The sequence below is a fragment of the Haliotis cracherodii genome, unplaced genomic scaffold, assembly GCF_022045235.1.
Source record: "Haliotis cracherodii isolate W230 unplaced genomic scaffold, xgHalCrac1.p SCAF_5, whole genome shotgun sequence".
NCBI classification, from domain to species: domain Eukaryota; kingdom Metazoa; phylum Mollusca; class Gastropoda; order Lepetellida; family Haliotidae; genus Haliotis; species Haliotis cracherodii.
In genome coordinates, this window is record NW_027266308.1 from 15,600,502 (window position 1) to 15,623,212 (window position 22,711).

Here is a 22,711-nt window from a genome sequence, read left to right on the forward strand (position 1 = left end):
TGAAATAGGAATCGTGTGGTCAGGGTAGGCTGAATATAACTGAAATAGGAATCGGGTGGTCAGGGTAGGCTGAATATGACTGAAATAGGAATCGGGTGGTCAGGGTAGGGTGAATGTGACTGAAATAGGAATCGGGTGGTCAGGGTTGCCTGACTGTAACTGAAATAGGAATCAGGTGGTCAGGGTAGTGTGAATATGATTGAAATAGGAATTGGGTGGCGAGGGTAGGGTGAATGTGACTGAAATAGGAATCGGGTGGTCAGGGTTGCCTGACTAACTGAAATGGGAATCGGGTGGCCAGGGTAGGCTGAATATAACTGAAATAGGAATTGTGTGGTCAGGGTAGGCTGAATATGACTGAATTAGGAATCGGGTGGTCAGGGTAGGCTGAAATGACTGAAATAGGAATCGGGTGGCCAGCGTAGGCTGAATATGACTGAAATAGGAATCAGGTGGCCAGGGTAGTGTGAATATGACTGAAATAGGAATCGGGTGGTCAGGGTAGTGTGAATATGACTGAAATAGGAATCAGGTGGTCAGGGTAGGCTGAATATGACTGAAATAGGAATCGGGTGGTCAGGGTAGGGTGAATGTGACTGAAATAGGAATCGGGTGGTCAGGGTTGCCTGACTGTAACTGAAATAGGAATCAGGTGGTCAGGGTAGTGTGAATATGATTGAAATAGGAATTGGGTGGCGAGGGTAGGGTGAATGTGACTGAAATAGGAATCGGGTGGTCAGGGTTGCCTGACTAACTGAAATGGGAATCGGGTGGCCAGGGTAGGCTGAATATAACTGAAATAGGAATTGTGTGGTCAGGGTAGGGTGAATATGACTGAAAAAGGAATCGGGTGGTCAGGGTAGGCTGAAATGACTGAAATAGGAATCGGGTGGCCAGCGTAGGCTGAATATGACTGAAATAGGAATCAGGTGGCCAGGGTAGTGTGAATATGACTGAAATAGGAATCGGGTGGTCAGGGTAGTGTGAATATGACTGAAATAGGAATCGGGTGGTCAGCGTAGGCTGAATATGACTGAAATAGGAATCGGGTGGTCAGGGTAGTGTGAATATGACTGAAATAGGAATCGGGTGGTGCGCAGGTTTAACACCAAAAGCCATCAATGAAGATACAGTAGTGCAATGCGAATCTGTGATTCCAGTGATCTGTGATCTGGCTTACAGAAGAAGAGTTAAATCTTAAATCACAACAGTGATACAGAGAAAGGTGTACACTAGTTGCAGGCTTCTGGCGGAGCATGCGCATACCCTTTTTAACATAGTTTGTCTGTTTAATTAACTAGTATGGGTTTGAAATCACATGACATTAAAAAAGAAACCTAACCAGTGATAGGACATTTACAGTAGTTATCTTAATTGGGGCATTCCAATCAAAAATGCATCTCATTACCGATTCCATTTCCACTAAGACAGAGAGCCTGACCACCCGATCCCGTTGGCAACGGGACAGGCAAAGTCGTTGAGAAGTTCTAAAGCGAGTAAAACAACTACGAAGGCTGGCTCCAGGGAAGGTAATTCTTACATATTATACATTATAATATCATATATTATAATATTGATGAATTTGCTTTGGAATATCTCCAATGAGGAACAATACTGAGCCAGGACTTTTAACCTTTCAACCAAGTCAAATTCAATAACATTAATGAGATTGTGAAATTAAACAACCTGGACCACAACAAAAGGAACTTAAGCTCGTATCTGGCAGATCAGTTTGGATTTCATTCAGAAGTGGAAACTTGTGGTCTTGATTTACATTGGTTGGTTGGTTTCGTGTTTAACGCCGCACTCAGCAATATTCCAGCTAAATGACGGCGGTCTGTAAATAATCGAGTCTGGACCAGTCCAGTGATTGATATCATGATAATGGATCCACGCAGTTGGGATCGATGACATGCATCAACCAAGTCAGCGAGCCTGACTACCCGATCCCGTTAGTCGCCTCTTACGACTGACTGACTGACTGATATAGAAGAGTTAACGTGCGCTTTCCGACTGTAGCGTATTTCGCACACGGGCCTGGCCGGACCATTTAGTGTATTCCGAAAAGGGTGAAAGTGGCGTGTGCAACCCATACCAAGCATAGTCGCCTTTTATGGCAAGCATGGGTTGCTGAAGACCTATTCTACCACAGATCTTCACAGGTCTGATTTACATTGAATAAATGAATCAGTTTGTAAGCAATACTCGAGAGTATTCTCAGACAATTAATAATATTCACACCAATATAATAGATATGTTCAAAGTTGCCAATGGTAAAGCAACTAGAAACCCATTCAGTCAGGATTTGGCAAACGTATGACGTGACCCAGTTATGCGATTAAAAGGCAGCGATCGTAACAGGTTACTGCATCTCATATAGCCCCATGACTTGCCCAAGTTTTATTCAACTTCTTTATTTACTAATTAGAAACGGCATCTCTGCTAATTGCGCCCCAACCCCCTCAAAGCCCGTATCCCTCTCCATCCCCCCTTTACCACCACCACCACCCCCCCCCCCCCCCCCCCCCCCCCCCCATCCATAACTGTTAAAACATCAACATGACTGAACATATATGGACATACATTAGTTAAATAAATGTTGAAAGTCTTTTGTCAATTGCATGTTAGTGGCCGAATTGAACAAAGCCTACTAGTCACTGCTTACAACGTGGTACCTTGGCAACTCCAGGCACTGGCAAAATTACTCCAGACAAACCCAGGGGCAGACGCTGTACCTGGTTACGAGAACCCAACAGACAATACGTTATTTTGTAGGCTGGATACACCCATGGAAGACCGTGTGTGATAGACAGACAGTTTTATTCAGCAAATGGCCACTGGCTCAAAATACACACACACACACACACACACACACACACACACACACACACACACACACCCATGAGCATGCATGCATGCATATTTTACATCAGATTTACAATTTGGTGTTTCTTTTTTCTTGTTCTCTTTAGATGATGTAGAAATACAGAGACATTTCTGATTATATCAGTTCTCTGCGTGATAGAAATATAATTATTCATTGTGGGATATTTACTAAAATATGTTCCTCGATTCAGAGTAAGAGTCACATACATAGAAGATGCGCAATTCATCCTTAACGGAAAACTAGCTTCAGCCTGCATCACACACAATATATTTCATTATAAATATTTCATATCTGCCAGTGCCAACAGCAAGCTATCTAATTACCTCCGTGTGTAGTGTAATAAAGTCTAGTTTTGCCTGAACTACTATTGTTAAAGCACGAGGACGCTTGCTTATAAACGTCTAGTGCTTTGACGGACTGACAGACAGCAGACAGGCGCTCTACCCATTAAACCACCAAGGCGGTTTATGGAACTTCAAGCTGCCTTTGAGTCCGGTAGAAATAAAAACCCACCAAGCAAGCTAATTCCCTGACGAATGTGAAATCCTTAATTGCAAAATCGATATTATTCTGTGTTAATAAAAGACCCAATATTATCAACTTTAATAAAAAAAAAACACTTGACGAGAATCGCAAAAACCTCAGTCACGATTTGGCTAACGCATGACGTGACCCATTTACACAATTTATGGTAGTTGCCTAATAGCTTACAGAATCTCATATAGCCCCATGCCTTGCCCAAGTTCTTTCTTTACTAATTATTAACGACATCTCTGCTCTTGTAAACAGTAAGCGTAATTCAAAATTAAAAAACAGAATGGTTTTCATAATAATGATATGAAAAACTTCTACATATTATCTCCAATCAAACTTTATCTTTTAGTTGATACACACACAAGAAGAACAACACACTATACATATAATACATCAAAGCATAGCATAAATACAAATAACATCATCCGGTCTTTGTTCAATATGAAACACGATCCACACATATATAATGTACTGCTCCAAATGTTCATAAACCATCATTGTTCATGTTCAAGGTACACATTTATAAGTTGTTTATGAATTAAAACCTCTGGAAAGGGCGTCGGCGATGACGTTTTGTGCCCCCTTGATAAGTTTGATGTTCAAGTTGAATTCTTCCAAAAATTCTACCCTATGAAGAGGAACGTTAATCACACCACACTCAATACCTTGCATGAGGACAATTGTACCAGTGTAAGTTTTCTCTGACAGAGGGACTATGCCTTCCAATATAAGTGTCTGCAAAGCACCTGTATCTCTAAGAATAGTAATTGGATTTTGCTCATCATAGCTCAATGAAACCTCGCCCTTAGATATGAAAGGATCATAAGATGCTTTATGCCTGTCTAGTTCAACATCACACTTCGACTCAATAACAGGGCTTTCTTTAGCAAGAAAACTGCTTGGTGACTTTTCAAACAATGCAGCACAACCACTACCCTGGACACTTCTTTCTTGAGTTGGATTTCTACCACCCCCTGTATAAGTGTTTGTTCTGCCTTGTTGATTGCCTGGATGATTATCTGCCCCTTGACCTCCACGATTGCCTTGAGGATCACGACCCTGACCACCATTAACATTGGAATAGCCATAAGGTTGACCACGACCCTGACCACCATCACCATTGGAATAGTAATTCGACTGACCACGACCTTGACCACCATTACCATTGGAATAGTAGTTAGACTGACCACGCCCCTGACCAACATTACTATTTGAGTAGTAATAAGACTGACCCTGGGATGGATTGCCCTGGAATGACTGACTTTGGGATGAATTACTACTGCCACGACCATAATACCTAGATGACTGAGAATTGTGACCTAAGGTATGGTTGGCACTACTACGTCCTTGACCTCCGCTAGATTGAAAATTTCGTGTAAACGAACTCTTATGAGTAAGTGCATACTCATCTGCCAATCTAGCTGCTTCACTCAAAGTGTTTACACTGTGTTCATCCAAATATACTTTAATCTCAGTAGAACTACACCTTTTAAACTCTTCAACCAGGATTAACTGTTTCAAATTAACATACAGTCTATCAACCTTCTCAGATGTACACCATCTTTCAAATGCAGTCTGTTTGACCCTGGCCAAATCAACATACGTTTGGTTATCATATTTTTTGTAGATCCTGAACTTTTGTCTGTACGCTTCTGGCACCAACTCATATGTCTTCAAAATAGTGTCCTTGACCAACTCATAACTTGCACTATCACTCAAAGATAAAGCTGCATAAGCCTCACGAGTCTTACCCACTAGCACACTTGGTAACAAAGTAGTCCAACACTCTATAGGCAAAATATGTATCTATTTCACTTTCACGAAAAACGAGGCACAAACCTAATGAATTTAGAAACATCCACATGCTGATGAGCAGCTCCGATCTTGTCTAACTCATTCCGTCTCTCACGATCTAACTGAAATTGTCTCTCACGCTCTCTCTCCTCCCAATCCAATCTCTGCTTCTCTAATTCAAACTCCCGTTCTCGTTCTTTCTCTAAACTTTGAAATTTTAACAACTCAATTTCTCGGTCAAATTGTGTCTGATGAGTTCTCCCATCATCATACCCCTCCGAAGTACTATCCATTCTAATCAATTCCTTGTTGGCTAAATCACCCAATATCACATTTTGAATAATACCTTTCTTAGCTGCCTTATCAACATCAATGCTGAAATAATCAGCTAATACAAACAAATCTGCTTTTGGGAGGTTGAGAATTTTAGCTCTGGTCATAGATTTCACAAACTCAATAATTACAAAACTCATGTTGCACTATCATACACATGTGATATTGAAGTACCTATGATATACAAAACAACATTGTTGTGCTCTCCCAAAGATGTTTGCCAATATATAGCAAATACTTTACCTTTCTTTTTTGTATTGCTTTTAACACACAAATGCAAATTTGCTTCCCGCTTAATTATAGTTCCCTTTAAAGAAATGGACGAGCCCCCAATTTGTGACGAGTGGAAGTGGAACGAAGGGATACACTCCAAATCCATTCGCATAATTAAAGGATCGCACAACAATTAAGACAGATATTTATTAACAATGCATGATAGATTACCAATACAGCTAAGTTTACTGTACAATAATATCACCATCAAAGGGCTACAGCAAATTGTATACTTATATAGTCACCCTGTTTTCCATGTTTGATTGTTCACTCCACTCCTTGGTCCACGAAAACACATATATCCATAGTTCCACATAAGCTCACAATGTAAGTTTTCCAAGGCACACATTTGCAAATATCAGCATGATTTCTAGTTCAGTTTCACAAGCCCCGACATGGGATACAATCTATCACACAGTGTTCTGAACTTTAACATTAAAAATGAGGCGGTTAAAATACAGGTCTTGCCAACACCCAAGAAGCAGAAAAAAACTAACTGTTTTTGAATCACCCCAACCTTATACTATGATGCTGATTAGCTACGAGCTTCACTTGTGACATAATTACTTAACCCGCTCAGGCAGCCAGCTCCCCAGATGTACTATTCAAGCAAAATTACGCAACCCAAGCCTTCTTCTTTCAATTCAAATCTAAATGCATCTGATATACTAACAAACATATAAAAGCATACATCCATACACATAACAAGAGGTGTATTGTAAATGTTTTGGTCCCCTGCACCACGTGCTTGTCTTAAAAACCTAATGATGAGGATCATGTGATCACACTGTGTTGATAGGCTGGAGGTGTGCCCCGACCAGATGTTGACGTTGATGTTGAGGTTTGGCCTATACTATACGACATGCCCATACGTTTTGAAAATATATCTTTTCCTCAAAGCATCTTCTCTCAAACAACTAGACTTATGAAACTGAGATATTACATGCTTGGTTTTTTTTAAAATGATAAAATCATATTCGGGCTGTCGAACGAGTAATGTTTTTTTTCTAACACTTATCTCTTTGTATAATTAGCGCTTCTAATTTTACAGCATAAAGCAAATAACAAATAGCATGTTGATTGCATCGAGTGACATGACCTGGTATCATTACTTTTAATAGTGATTCATAAACACCTGCTTGTGATAGAAGAGGATTCGTATAATCGATTGTGCTTACAGCAGATAACTATTTTGAAAATGGAAAGTGTTTTTTTGTTTTTTATTACAGAGAAGGCCCATTAAATCAGGACGGAAACGTGCTCGTGTTGTGCCGCCCTTGACAAATCGTTCTACTGGGATGTCAACTGGGGTAATCGGGGTAGTCAAGGTATTGATGTTTTTAAGGGGATGAAAGTAAGGACTAAACGGGTTGAGTAATAAATAAAACTATAGATGTAGACTTTCACCACCAAGAAACAAAGAGAATTTCGACCGTCGGCGTTTACTGGTACTTCAGTTCAAGTACAAAGCGTACACTACGCACCAAAACTAACTCCCCCTCGATCACAATGCTAACGGAACACATGACAATGCCAGGTCGCAATGCTAAACGCAGACAAATAACAGTGCTAACGCTAACTGATCGCACAGGTAATCGGAATGCGGTTTGGATCCAAACGAAACACGAACCCCATTACTCGATAGTTGGTTATGGGACGTTAGTTTTGAATAATGAGGTGAGGGGAAATGAAGTTTACTGTCGCGTTCAAGATTATTGCACTTACACATGTATGTGGCGACGTGCATGCCCGTGCCTCTTATTGTGGCTGCTTGTCAGACCTAATGTCGGTTGTATAGTGCTTGCCCACTGAGACAACCATGCCCCATGTTTGACACAGACAGCTCACTCTGATACAGTATACTGACCCGGCTAGATATTGTCTTAGCCCCTTAATGTCGAACGTTAGGCATTGTAACAACAAGTACCATCTTTTAACGTATTTGCTATGACGCGGCTGGGGTTGGAACCGCCGACCTGCCGTCCTACGGGAAGACTTTCCATCGACTAGACCACGGAGGCAGGTGGTCAGTTCTGAATAGTAGTGTACCCTCTGTTGTAAGAAAGGTTACCTCCAGCCTCGGGGAACTGTGCCCACGGAGAAAAGCGGCGAGTGCAGTACCGAAAACATCATACATGAATGTCGGTCTTAATGTCAAACATGGTAAACTAAATGATAATCGACTTGTCGAAACACGTTTATCGCGCTGTCTTTTATATTTTCAATTTTAACTCATTTCTTTCCTGGATATTTCATGCAGAATCGAGAGTAGATAAAAGTTCTTTTCGACAGTAAGCCAACAAAATGCCTCGTTAACCACACTGAAGCGCAAGGTATATGAAACATTTACATTGTCTTTGTATTCTAAAGGCTACTACTTGGGAATATCTTTTCGTAAAATATTAAATGTGTGCATCCTACATTGATAAAATTGACAACACGTGTCTGCTAGAAATGCCACTCCGCTTGGTGGTTTCTCCTTGGTTTGGCTACTTACATTTTCAAACTTGGACTATTACGGTTGAGAAATAATGAAGGTGGATGACAAAGAGGCGAAGCATATGCGATATACTGTCCTTTACATGACCGAAAATAGAAAACGGCTAATAACACCGATAAACATTCTCATGTTCAAAATATGATTTATTAAACATTGAAATCCCAAATACCATTTCTATGTCAAGTATTTGGTCCTCCTTCCTCCGTGGATAGCCTGGCAGTGAAGAGTCCTCGAGAACCAGTAGAGCTCCCTGGAATCCCTGCGGCAGTGTCTGTGATGCCAGCTCAAGGGTCTGCGAAGACCTACATCTCAGTGCTCGTGTGACCTCTTTTCTCCGTGGTCTTGGGTCATCGCCATTCAGTGCAATGCTATGGATGCTGCACCTTAATTATTGTAAAACTATTCATTGAGGAACATTACAACTACCGATACAATTACTACGGAAAATCAGCTGACAATTTCATTAGCGACACAACATAATTGTGTGAGAGGCATTTGATTGAAGGGGTCTAGGTGTACCGAGATTTCTACTTTGTTTATGTAGGTCATGGAGGCTTTTTTAAGGACTGTAATTTAGAACAGTAAACACAGCATTCTTTTATGACTTCCCTACTTTCTGTGTACTGATCAGAAGCAGACGGGCAGAGGATGTATTTGTTGTGATATATTTGGCCCCAAATACAACTGTTTTTATATTTTATTATCGTGAAATAAAAAAAGGATGAAATAGTTTCCCTCTATTCAGTGTGGTCGCGACTGGCATTCATGTCGACTAATGCTCGAGGTAACAGCGTGACTATGCAATAGTTGTAATAAACATGTTGCAAAACTATTGGAATTATTATACAACTATTGCGATGATCATAAACAAACAATTGCAGTGGTATTTCCACCGTGTGCTGAAGTACCGTAAAATTCAAATGATAGTTTAATCATCCGGTTGCCACGGAGTGTCTCTAGGGGATAGCTATGATATACAAGTATATACAATGGAATGCATGCCCCTACGCCTATTCAAATGACATGATAAAAGTAAATGATGTCATTACCATTATTTATTTCTCGAACGCCTGGTGTCATAACCGATTTTCCGTGATCCATATTTTTGGAATAATTTGCATCAGTGTTTTGCCTTGTACGCCCAGTGGAATGTTCCACCAGTCGTAGGTGATTACCATCTGTCGGATCTGTCGACAGTGTAGTGTGATAACTTGTGCTGATTGTACTTGTCATAACTGTGTTGCTATGGGAACATGGACAGATGAGATGCATCCACAGATCTGTGTACATCTAACTGAAATGACAGAAAGCAAATTGTAGACTCGAATACTTGTCACCCCAGAGAATGTTTGTTTTGACAAGCTAGTCTCTAAATATATTTTAATGAGAAATGTCATATATATATTGTCTACAATCCTTGTATGTGCCATATACAGTTTATCATAAAATCAAGAGACTGCACCTTCTGTTACACCTGATCCAGAGCGTGGTACTGTCCAGGCAGCGTGGCGCCAGCGGCGGAATGGCACGTGCTTCTGAGGCACAGTTGGATGAAATGCCTCAAACAATTTGTGACGCCACAAGCTGTCGAATGACGTCATTGTAAATTGTGACTGTGCCCAAGGGGACATATGGACATACTGTCGGTGGGTCACGGACTTCTCCAAGGACGACTGTTTGTCATTAATGGTTGTTGTCGTCCCGTGCACGGGCTTTGACATTAGAACACAAGAGGCGAGCCAAAATTAAACTTTATTTGTTTGTTCCTAACGGGTCATAAATAGAAACTGTGAAAATGCCAGTGTGACATCTACGTCACATAATCAGCTGTAAAGCGAGGAATGAACTTTGTTTCCTTGACTGTGTACCTTAAGAAGTCATACAGATTGAAATAGCAGGGCCTGTTATTGCAAACAAATATGCTTAAGATCGATTGTTCCCCTCATTCTATTTTTATCCGGAAGCAAATTAAGTTGGCTGAAAGAAACAGAACAGTTCACGAAAGCTATTGCCCTTGTTATGCGAACAAATTAAAGCGTATTTATTTCTTCTCAAATCATTACAAGGAATCACTAGATTACTCTTTGTTGGTTTCCGGGAAAGCAGTTTGATTTATTTAAGTATTGCGCTACTTGTGGCAAAAAGTAGCACGGAAACGTCGTTACATAAGTTGTCCATAAACATTCCATGCCTTCAAGCCCCTCCAACTCCCAGAGAGAGGCCACGGTTGGCCGCTGAAATTCGCTGTGCAGAGTTGCGAACCTTGGATGCGCAAGAAACCTATGATCGTGGGTTTGAATCCCGGATCGCACCGATTCTTCTTGTTTGTCAGCACCATACCCCTGTTCGTGCTACCAAAGTGGTAGACGTAAGACATGCATCACTTTGGGCTTTTCTAACATTTAAGCTGACATAACTGGACTACTGTGAAAAGCGGTGTTCAACCCAACTCACTCACTCGAAGACGTATGCGCAAAGGTTTTCGTCATGGTTGAGAGAAATGTCAGTTACTCGTCAAATGCAATATTTTGAAATAAGCTCTTGCTCTGTCGGAGTCAATTTTACTCATACACAATGAAACGTAGGGTTAATCACGCCACACACCAGGGGTCGAACCCCTCCTTCATATGACGGTACAGTACCCAACCTTTTTAACAAATACTTCTCAATGCAAACGTGAACTAGCCATCGAAACGTACGCAAAATAAAAAAGTTTAGTGGGAATTTCTATGGCAGTGCTGTGGTTTGCATGTGTCGCAATTCGATATAAGCACTGAAGGGCATTCGTGATTCAACAAGTGTATCCGGCGGATGCGACAAATGTACCAGCCAAGACGTTTGCACACTTCAACCCCTTAAAAACGGTCACAGGGCAACTCGGTTAAAACATTCGTCTTAGACTGATTTCACAAGGTATAGTGTCGCTATGAATGTTGTAACTAGTTTAACATAGACAGTCCTGGGATTAAGTCCAGGGCCCGATCCACATAGGGATCAATGTTAAAGTATGGGAGTTACGATTAACTTAACGCTAAGATCATAAAGATATGCTCTAGTACAGTTAAATATTTCTGTGTCTTTTTCATGTCCCATATAGAAACACCGTGATCATCGCATACGGCATCCAGCCACAGTTGTTACTCACACTTGCCCCAAAATAACTATTTTGAATTCCATTTTTTATTCAACAATGTAAATAAACTCTTATTGCACACAACTGTAAAACTTCACATAAAAATCTCAACAGTGATTGGCCTCGCTGAGCAAGCATTTTGAAGCACTTATTACATGTGACAGTAATACGCCAATATTACTTGAGTCGTATTTCCAAAACGGTCTGGAGCGTTTTACATCAATGAAATGTTCTTGGCCAGTGAGACGCGGTGCGGACGGTGTCGAGTAAAATAGTCTACTATGATTAACAAATCATCTGTAAGGAAAATGTCACTATGAATCTGTATGAATACTTTCCTAAAAGTAACTTTCAAGAAGACGCGTATCCAGTTTAGCGGAATCCTGGTACTCTGGATACAAACAAGTCATCACGCACGCTACGGTAGCACTTATCTCAAAACCAGTCCTTCGACGATTTTCTTTGCATGCATATATTCACAACAAAGCTGAATATTGTGACAAACAGTTCCTACGTATTCTGGAGATAAGCTAGTGGTACATTTAAATCGTGCTTCTGCGTCTGAAGATCTTCTTGATAATGTTGGTTTTCTTTTTCCTGAACTTGAGAGCGGAGAAGACGACATGCTGAAAGACCTCCTTCAAACCCTTGTGGTCGCGAGCCGAGCACTCCACATAGCAGTCAGCACCAATGTCCTTGGCCATCTGGACACCCTCGTCCGTGGAGACCTCGCTGTCTTCATTCCCAACTCGGAGGTCTATCTTGGTGCCCACGAGGATGACCGGTCTCTTCTGTTTGGTGTGTTTGGAGTGTCTCTTCAGTTCAGGCATCCACACGTCATTGATGCTGGCCAACGTTTCCCGGTCACAGGTGGAGAAACACAGAAGCAGGACTTCACTCTCACGGTATGTGAAGGAACGGAGATTCTCAAAGTTTTTCTGAAAAATAAACATTAATGTCAGCGATGCCTTCAAATCGTTAACGTGTCACGGAAATAGTTGACATTGAGATGATATCGACGTTCTAGTTCTAGTTCTAGTTAAGTTTCCAAAGAAAGTGTACATGGAACATTTATCGAAATATTACTTGGTCGCCGCAACACTGCAAATCTAAGGTCCAAAACTAGCATTTCGTGTCGAATACATCATTTCTGAATGTTTAACGTCCATCACACGTGGGTGTACCCTTCCTTTTGCCCGTCAGTTTAGCGTGTTAGGGGAAATAGGGTTTAATCTCCACATGGATACACAGTGGAACAGTGGATACGGTGCCGTATAAATGAATATTTTCCCTGCAGTTCATTTTTATCAGGTTTTTATCGTTTTAATCATGTGTAATAGTTATCGTGTACATAAAATTCACCATGATAATAATAATAATGGCCAAGCGCTGATCGTGGGTTAGAATGTGAGATTGTCCCTCAGTTTGTCTTGTCGGCACTATATTCGTACTTATGCGTTTTCTAGAAGTGATAGACATATACAACATGCTTACACATATAAAATATGACCGACACATTCTTTGAAGTGTCTCCTTCTCTCACTCATGAAACAATTCAAACTGTTAGTTACCTGCGCGGCAGTGTCAAACATGCTGATGAGGAATTCCCTCTCAACCATGTTATGGCGTACAACGTAATTCTCAAACAATGTCGACTGATGCTGAGCATCAATGGATCCTCTTTCGTAACTGCGAGATATGCTACTCTTTCCGATGTGACTGTCCCCCATAACGGCACAATAAACATGTTTGTCAATTACATCATGCTTCATGCTTGTTTTCTGATCCAGTGAGATTCAACTGCAAAGATTGGTGTTGGAAGATGTATTGTAGGTACTAACGTTGATTTGCGCCCCTCCTTATAAAGAGGTAAGCGGAGACAGACCAATCAGCTGTGAGCTGGTGGGGTCAAGGTTGGGTGATAGCTGTCATGGTCAGTTGATTGTGACACGGTGTGAGTTGTTTGTTTTTCTCACTCTATCATAGCAATTACCCACAGATTAAGTAGTCATGAGATCTAATTATAATGTTATAACACGCGATGTCGCTGCCAGGACGAAATCAAATTAATGTTTATTATTCTTGCGCGTTTACACAGACAATTGAATCAACTTCTTTGGATAGTCATGTGTGTCAGACACCCTGGTCACGGCGTCGGCTCTAGGGAAAGCGCTTGTTAAAATTGAAACTTAAGACGAAGAAATAACAGTATTTTCAATTTGGTGCTATTATCTTTGCCAAAACATGACTATAGCAGATAATACAGCACCTCGGCTGTCACATAACGGCAACAAAAGAAGTAAGAAGCAATAACATAGATAGCCGCTTTCTCGTTTAAGCTTTAGCTATGTTTGCGATACTGAAATTGATGAAGAGCAAAACCAGGTTAGATAGTAACCAAACTTTCCTGACGTTTACTTTACGAAACGTGTATATGTATCATATATGATTCATTATTGTGGAATACCAATGTTAATCGTTAATCATGTTAATCAGGACGATATCAATGTTACTGTCCGGTTTGCAAGGAGAGGAAAGATTGTTATTTGATCCTTTTGGATTTTACTTTATATACTGTATATATGTCTAAAATGTCTATATATATATGACTAATGCGGGTTTCATAGTGCTAGCCCACCGACCTACCGGTATTTAGACACAGTATATTGCCTCCGAACCGACCAGTCCTTATTTTATCACCATCGAGCCGAGGGCCAACAATACGTACCATATTTGAACGTCTAAAAGCATATAACAATAGCATATTACTGTTCCCATATGTACAGGAATCATTTTTCATTAACGCTTATTTCGAGTTTGTAGTCTGAGGCAGGGTATCGCCCCCGATCACATTATTTTCAAAGTATTATGAACAATAATGCGTGTTGTTGATCGGATCAATATTGAATGTAAAGGGGATGTGACCTTATAACTAAATCTTTAGTTTATATATTTCCACATCACAACCAAACAAAAACTGCCTCGATGGTTATTTCATTTCATCCAGCATTTGGTTATCAGTTTGTGGTCATAAAATGATGTACCTCTCCTTTTGGATAAAATGCCCCAAGACAACAAATAAGACGGCACGGAGAGGTTTGTGCTCCACACGTACCAAGCCGGTCAGAAATTGACACTGTATAGCGTAATTAGCTTGAATTGCCCGCCTATCACGTAGATTATGTTCCTTAACAAAGCGACAATCACCGATCAGTGAGACAGATGATCTGTACATAGCTGTCAATCAACTGACAGATACTGAAATACACATCTGTCTCCTGTTGTTACCCGTATTTGTCTGAATTTCGGGTTCGAAATAGAAAATATCGGCGGTTTATTTTGTTATGTCACGAAGTTTATGGCCATCTATGGGTAAAGTCCGAGATATTCCTTTTAAATTCCTCTTTCCTTGCATGTGCATTGTGTTTATAGCCGAAATGTATATAAATAAACAGTGCACCATGTCCACATGTCCACATAGTTGCAGATCCCCACATCCGTTCAACGTCTATCACTTCCTGTGGGTCAGTGGACTACGGGAACTACGAATCAGCCTGTAATACAAGCGGGTTGAATTGTTTGGTAGACATTAATTAGAAGTTGACGGATGACAAAGTAGACACAATGTGTGGATAACAACTTCTGTAATACTGTAGAGGCGGCGTTTTGGTAGAGATCCTTATACCGTTGTCAAGACAAAGAAAAAGATGGAAAAAAAAGATATAGTGTCGTAAAAGACGTATGTGAAAGTAGACATTCCTATAAGGAATTATGGAAGAAAGAGTTTAGTTAAAGCATCCACTTATACACCTAACATGATGTAAACATATTTATTTCCATAAAGTGAGGGGATTGGCAAACAAGCAAATTTTGCTTATCTGAATGCCTCTCCCAAATATGATACATACGAGTCCAAATTACAATGTATTGAAAGTGACATGAGAAATAGCAGACATTATATAATTTATATTCAAGTAACTTGATAATTATTGTTACTTTCGTAACTACAGTCACGTTATTATTTACATCCAGCACAACAACTTCCTAGTATCACATGGCTGGGCCAACATTGTTTTTGAAAAAAATCTCAGACAAAATATCTAAATCGGCAAGAAGACAGAATATAACTAAGCACTGATTTTTAAAATTTGTTATAGTCGTTAAATGTGAATTACCATTAAAGTATGAATTTAAATCGTAGCCTTTTACGAAATAATACATATTTTGCCCTGATATACTGTTTATGGGACAGGTAAGATAGAAATGAACTGAATCTTCCGTGTGATAGCCACAACAATATCTCCGGCTGTCGGATATAAATCTGGCAAATTTGTCGGCGTTAATATGGCTGCAGCCAAGTCTGAGACGGGAGTGTATAATCTGACAGAATCTTGATCCATAATTTACATCAAAGTATATATATATATATATATATATTCTTATCATAGCTTTTTATAAAACATTTAAAACTCCATAAACTACTTGCAGTAGTGTAATCAGTAGGTAGTGAGTTCCAAATATTAGCTGTATCTGAAATAAATGATTTCACATCATTATTTGTTTTACATCTTTTGTTTTGCAGCTGTGAGCAGTTTCTCAAATTATGATCACTTGCATCCGACACTCTGTTTAGAACTAAGGATGGGAGATAATCCGGTACCAGATTGTTAACCATTTTATAAAAGATATTTAACTCTTGAAAATGCCTTCTTTCTTCTCATGAGGTAAGATTTGTTTCTTTATAAAGTTTGCCGTGCCACGTACAAACCCACAAATAGTTCTGAGTGTATCTAGACTCAGTGTTTCAAGTAGTAACGCCCGTTCTTTTGCTGCACTTGTCCCATGTATGGCAACAATCATCAAATGTCGGTAGTATGAAAGATTTATGCATAAGTTCCCATGTTTTTCTATTTAACCATGCTTAAAACTCCCGAGACAGTGAATCATTGGACTGACTTTCTTAACTGGGCTACCAATGTGATCGTTTTGACAATCGTGCTGGAGAAGAAGAATAACATACAATCAGTGACACGGGTTTAACATTTGCAGGAAATATCAGTTAGCAGCCAACAAGACCTAGATGAAGATATTCAAAGATTTGTAAAACATGAAATAGAGGAGCAGGATATGGCAAATGTGGAGGAACTTGATTCAGTGGTCACTAAAGAAGAGATCCTATCAGCACTTCTAGATTTCAAGATCCAGAAAGCACCAGGACCTGATGGGATTGTTAGTGAAATACTGAAACACTCCATGAAGAATTTATCCTTTGTTTTACAGCAAATTACCTGAAGAACAAGAAGGTTGCAGAAGTGGGTATTCCAAGGCCGATAATATATTTATGCTACAGTCAGTTATCCAGAAATATTTATCGAAGCGTAACGGAAGAATGTATGCAGTATTAATATATTTTGCCGAAACGTTTGACTCTGTCTAGCATTTTCTTGAATTGTATGTGCTTACGAAGAATGCGTTAACAGAAAGAACGTTTAATGTACTTATATCTATGTATTCCAAACTTAGATCGGTGGTGGATACATACAGTTGGCTATGCGAGTACTTTAATTGTACAGTTGGTGCCAGACATGGCTGCACGATCAGCGCAACATCATTTGTTTTATTTTGGAATGAATATATTGACATGATGAAGAAATCTGAGTGCAGTTGAATCTTTGATGGGGAATTATTGGAAACCTTTACAACTTTGCTATTTGCCGATAATATGGTTAATGCGGTCTCACCCCATTTGTCAGACACCTTATAATCACAAATGCTACAGCTGAGTTCACCCACTATCCAATGCTTGTTGCAGGAGCGGTGGGGTAGCCTCGTGGCTCGTCACGCCGAAGACCCGGGTTCGATTCGTCACATAGGTGAAGCCCATTTCTGGTGTCCCTCGCCGTAATATTGCTGGAACATTGCTAATAGCGACGTAAAACCCTACTTACTCAGTCAGTCCTGTGCTTGTCACCCAAGTGGTAATCTGGATTAGTCCCGATCATACCCCATTTGTCAGAACAAAACAGAACTTTTTTTCGCCAAGGCCGAAACCTTCGGCATACACACATATAGTTAGTGATGGCGGATATGAGTTAAGCCGGGAGATTGTACAACTTTCATTATTAGGCAACATAATTTACATAGATTCTTCATTACCGATGACTTTGTACATGACAAAAGGGGCTTGAAATTGTCAAATATTCGGTCTCAATAAATATGAATTTGGTATATACAATTTTTCTTTCTTATGTAAAATATGTACATTTAAAAATATAATGAAATTCATCCCCAATACCATCTGTACAACACAATTTATATTTTCTATCATATAAAGGGACATATTCATCTTCCCTTTTCAATAGGTAAACGATAGCTTACGGTAACGGAGTAATTGTATTGCTATCTTTAATGACAAGGACTTCAGATAGTTTTCAGGTTTAAACTTTGGTTTCATAAGGGAATAGGTTATACCCTTACTTGAATTTGCAACATCTAAACTTCAATTTTGTCAGCATTATCAGTTAGGGTGCGACGAGCATTGTTGTAAGGTTAAGCCAGGAAGATGTTGTAGGAGACTGCGTAAGCCATTAAAAGCTTTACATAGATGATTCAACACGTTATGAATAAAGGAAAACCAGGATTTGTACAGTGAAGTCTATACACAATGCTATACATCATTGCAGACGTGCATGAACATTTTGAATTTGTTGTAAATGAACAAACTCCCGGATTTCCCACCAATGTGACAAGGTAGGCTTCACCATTGCTTCAAACAAGATATAATGTAAATGTATGGAAACATTACAACTACGGGTTTTCAGTAAGACAAAAAACATACATTATACGAGATTATCAAATAACAAAATATACCACGATATTTATATCTTACATATTGTAGGGGATGTTATTCGGGACTACTCTCTTCAAAAACAAGATACGCACAGGTAGACGTTTAGCAAATTAATTGTACCTAATAAAGTCGATATATTTGATGTAATATCATTGATACAAATATGAAAGTTTGGAGCTCGATAGTCACATATTGTCGCTGTACAAGGCATTGAAAACTGTTCATTGTCATGTCACATAAGGCCACAAGGTGGCGCTGAACTCTCGTGTGACCGCCCCGGGCAGAATCACGGCTCTGCATCTCCTCGGCACTGACTGGATAAGTGTACGAATTCTGTCCTGCGGAATTCTGCGCCAGTCTGCTTGTAAGGCGTTGGCCAGTTGTTTGAGTGTCTGCGGCGTGTTCTGACGTTGGCGTAAACGTCGATCGAGTTCATCCCAGAGGTGTTCGATTGGGTTGAGATCTGGAGATCTCGACGGTCAGGGCAAGCCGTTGATGTTGGCATTATGAAGGTAGTCTACCGTGCATCGAGTTGTGTGCGGCGGAGCGTTATCCTGTTGAAACAGCTCCCTCTGGCGGTCAATGATTGGAAGAAGGTGAGGTTGAAGAATTTCCTTCATGTAGCGATTTGCAATCAAATTTCCTTGAACCACAACCAAGTCAGATCTCGTGGTGTAGGATATGGCCCCCCCACACCATGACACTACTGCCACCATTCATTTCGACAACGATAAACACGTTGTCCTCCCGCCGGTGAAGAAGAAATCGTGATTCATCGCTTAACCACACTCGTCTTCAGTTTCTCAAATTTCAAGGCTGTAAGGTATGGCACCAACCCCAGCGTTGCTGTCGATGGATCTGTTGCAAAACAGGGACGATAACTGGTCTTCAGGGTTTGATTCAAGCCTCGCGAAAATGGTTCCTAACAGTCTGGCCCGATATCCTCCTCAAACCAGGGATGCGTCCTGCAGTCTCCGTAGCTGTGGCATTACGATGACGTAGGTGGAATAGTCGAATGTAGCGATCCTGTATGTATGGAAACTCTTGGTCGGACGGTCTGCAGTGGAATTGAACTGTGTGTATCGGTCACAAAGGCGGCAAATGGTGCTGTGGTGGACGTTGAGGTGGCGTGCAACAGAAGATTGGCAATGTTGCGATCGGCAGCGCTGAGTCTCGGCATTTTCGAACTTGAAAATGTTGACAATTGAATGACAAATTATTGGCCTATGCTTGCCTCTTTATAGCCACTACCACGAGTAACGAATGTCATAACCTGCACTTGCATATTGCATTACTGTTTTCCTCCATGACATTTTTGAACAAGTGTGAAAACTATGCTGTTTTGGACATTGCAAATCGACAACGACTGCGTTTTGACGCACCGTTTGTCGAATAATGGCCGCCAACATTTTCAAATAACATATATCCATTTGATATACCGGATGTTTTGTATAGTCTGCTTCAATGAACAACATACTACCTGTGCGTTTCTTTTTTTTGAAGAGTGTATATCTTTTCTCCTATCATTTTTATTACCACCAAATACAAGTACATGTCCTATTTTTTTGTAGTTTATAGATACCAACAGATTTGTTATTGCTTTTTGGAGATTTAAACTTGATTTGGCTAATAAGACAGTGTCATCGGTATGCAAGAGACCAAACCGTGATATTGAAAGTTCTGGCATAGAGTCGAGTGTATTGGAATTAATTGATAGTCTTGGACAATCTTTAGATATTAAGAAGCTTTCAAATCATTTTTAAATAGAGAAAATAAAACTGGTGATACATTCTCTACTTGACGGACACCGACAAGGCATGGGAAGAATTCTGAGTCAATTCCCCGTACAGTGAAACTCAAATTTTATATCTGTATACATTAATGTGTTTGAAAGGCATTTAGAAGTGATACACGTGAAGAAGAGAATATATGGATGTCAACTTCTTTATTATAAGGAACACAACATTTCGGAGGACATGCTTTCTCCTTCATCAGGTGAATGAATGCCATGAGTCAGGGAGCATATATATGTTCATGTTAGGGCAACAAAATAATGACATAACAAAAGGTGGAAAATAGCAAAGGGTAGAAACTAACAAAGGACGCCAACAGATGATTGGCGCTGATAGGTGATTAACAAAAGACAATGGAAGCCAACATGTGCTAAAAAAACTTTGAATTCTGTTGCTAAGAATTTTGGTAAATCACTTTCAAAAACAGCTCATCAAACGTATTGTCCTAAAATATTCTGGATTGTGTTAATCCCCTTTATCCTTGTATATAGGACGAATAATACCATTAAGCCACTACTCTGGGTATATACCATCATCTAAAATTTGGTTAAATAACTTAACATAATGTCCCTAGTGGTTGTGATGTATTCATTAATTATAAGATCAGGGCCGCGAGCCTTACAGTTTTTCAGATTTAGAAATACATGTTTTTCCCCTAGTGTAATTACACTGTTAAAAATGTCTATGTCGGACTGATCAGTGAGATCATAACGGTCTTCATAAAGAGCAGTATTATTTAAGGACGTGAAGTGTGAAAATAGTTCTTCAAGTGAGGGAACATCCAAATCTTTGGTATCTTTTATAACAATGTCCAAAATGATTTTGCATCACCAATCCGTAATTTAGATAGCTTGTTTTGTAGAGTATATAGTCATACGTCATGAAAAAATAGGACTTATAATTATTGTCAGTGACTAAAACATGATGTCAATATGATATATTTAACCACAAAAACACATTTTTCTTCATGTTAACCCTGCTTCTAATTTTGGATGTTATCAGTTCGATGTTCATTTTTGGATTAAACACATTTTAAATTATATTTTATATAAAACAAAACACTTTAGATATCTGTACTTAACACATTTTGTAACGTAATCACCTTGGTGTGCCCTTTGGCATTAAATATATACACAATAACAAAAGTTTCTGTGATCCAATATTTTAGTGTATTTTTCAAACAAGTAAAGTTTGGTTTTCAATATTGTAGTACATGTATTGAATCAAGTCACAAAAACGCAACTGCTACAGTAAAGTATGCATTCCATGCAAAAGTTGACTTTTATGCAAGCCCCATGCATTTCACTACCCAGTAATGGTTATAAAAACATGTGCGTTAACGGGATTCCATATGCATTGTTTAGCATCGTGCCGACAACAACTACTCAGGAAAACAAAAAAATTACGCAATTAGTCAACATTACGAAATGCCACGCCTGTCCGAAATTGTGCGTCTGCGAGCCATTGGTATGCTTGAAGCAGGATCGAGTCAACGTGATGTTACAAGACAATTTAACGTCCACAGAAACACCATTTGTTGTTTATTGGCAACGTTGGCAACAGACGAATGCAGTCAGAGACCATCCTCGGAGTGGCAGGCCACGCGTAACCAATAATCGACAAGAAAACTGGATTCGAACAACACACCTACGAAATCGATTCCAGCCAGCAACAGTGACTGCAAGAAGCATCCCTGGCCTTCGACGAATATCTTCACAAACTGTACTTCGTCGCCTCAGATGTGCGGGGATTGTCGCCAGAAGACCCGCCAGACGTCCCATTTTGACAGGAAACCACCGCCGACCACGTCTACAGTGGTGCAGACGGCCATGCAGTGGGGACAAGTTCTATTCACTGACGAGTCTCGTTTTCACCTCAGCCACAGCGATGGACGGATTCATTGTGTCATGGAAGAAGATCGGTTCGGGGGCGGCAGCGTTATGGTATGGGGTGGGATTACAGCAAGACAATGGACCCGTTTGATAGTGGTAGAGGGAAATCTCAATGGACATCGCTACCTCGACGAGATCATCGGCTCTGCTGTTCTACCGTTTGGCCCAGGCAATACCTTTCAACATGACAACGCCCGGCTTCATATTGCTCGACTTGTTCAGGATTTTCTTCAACAAAACAACGTGAATGTCATCCCTTCGCCAGCTCGCACCCCAGACCTCTCACCAATCGAGCACATGTGGGATGAGATGGATCGGCGCCTTCGACGTCAACCACGTGTTACACGTGACACTCCATGAACTTCGAAACATGCTCCAGCAAATATGGACAGATATACCACAGGACTTTGTGCGACGCCTGGTCCATTCCATGAGACGAAGATGTGTTGCTTGCATCGCAGCCAGAGGTGGACACACACGCTATTGATTTGTAAACTGACATTTTGGCATATTCATGTTTTTTTTTATGAAAACACGCATTTTCTGAAGCCAGTATGGCAAATTCAACAATTTGAACACTTACAGGAGTCTTTATCTGTTGCAAACCGAAATTGTTTCAGATTTGGTAAAAAAACATAACTTTGCATTAAACCTTATTCAATGTCACAGGAACTTTTGTTGTTCAGTATATAATCAAACTCTAAATCAGCAAATGTTAAATA

General features: G+C 40.1%; 1 protein-coding gene across 1 annotated transcript; it reads right to left on the reverse strand.

Moving 5' to 3' along the window:
• Positions 1-11,996: 11,996 nt before the first annotated feature.
• LOC139443549 (cell division control protein 42 homolog) lies at positions 11,997-13,226 on the reverse strand. Its single transcript, XM_071224527.1, has 2 exons — positions 13,026-13,226; positions 11,997-12,392 (listed from the first exon to the last, which is right to left on the reverse strand). Exons 1-2 carry the CDS (start codon positions 13,224-13,226, stop codon positions 11,997-11,999), a joined length of 597 nt encoding a protein of 198 aa, XP_071080628.1.
• Positions 13,227-22,711: the final 9,485 nt, after the last annotated feature.

Coding starts and splice junctions, on each gene's coding strand:
- LOC139443549 (XM_071224527.1), bottom strand. CDS start 13,226: ATGAAGCATGATGTAATTGACAAACATGTTTATTGTGCCGTTATGGGG. Junction 12,393..13,025: donor TGTTTGACACTGCCGCGCAG/GTAACTAACAGT, acceptor TTTATTTTTCAG/AAAAACTTTGAGAATCTCCG.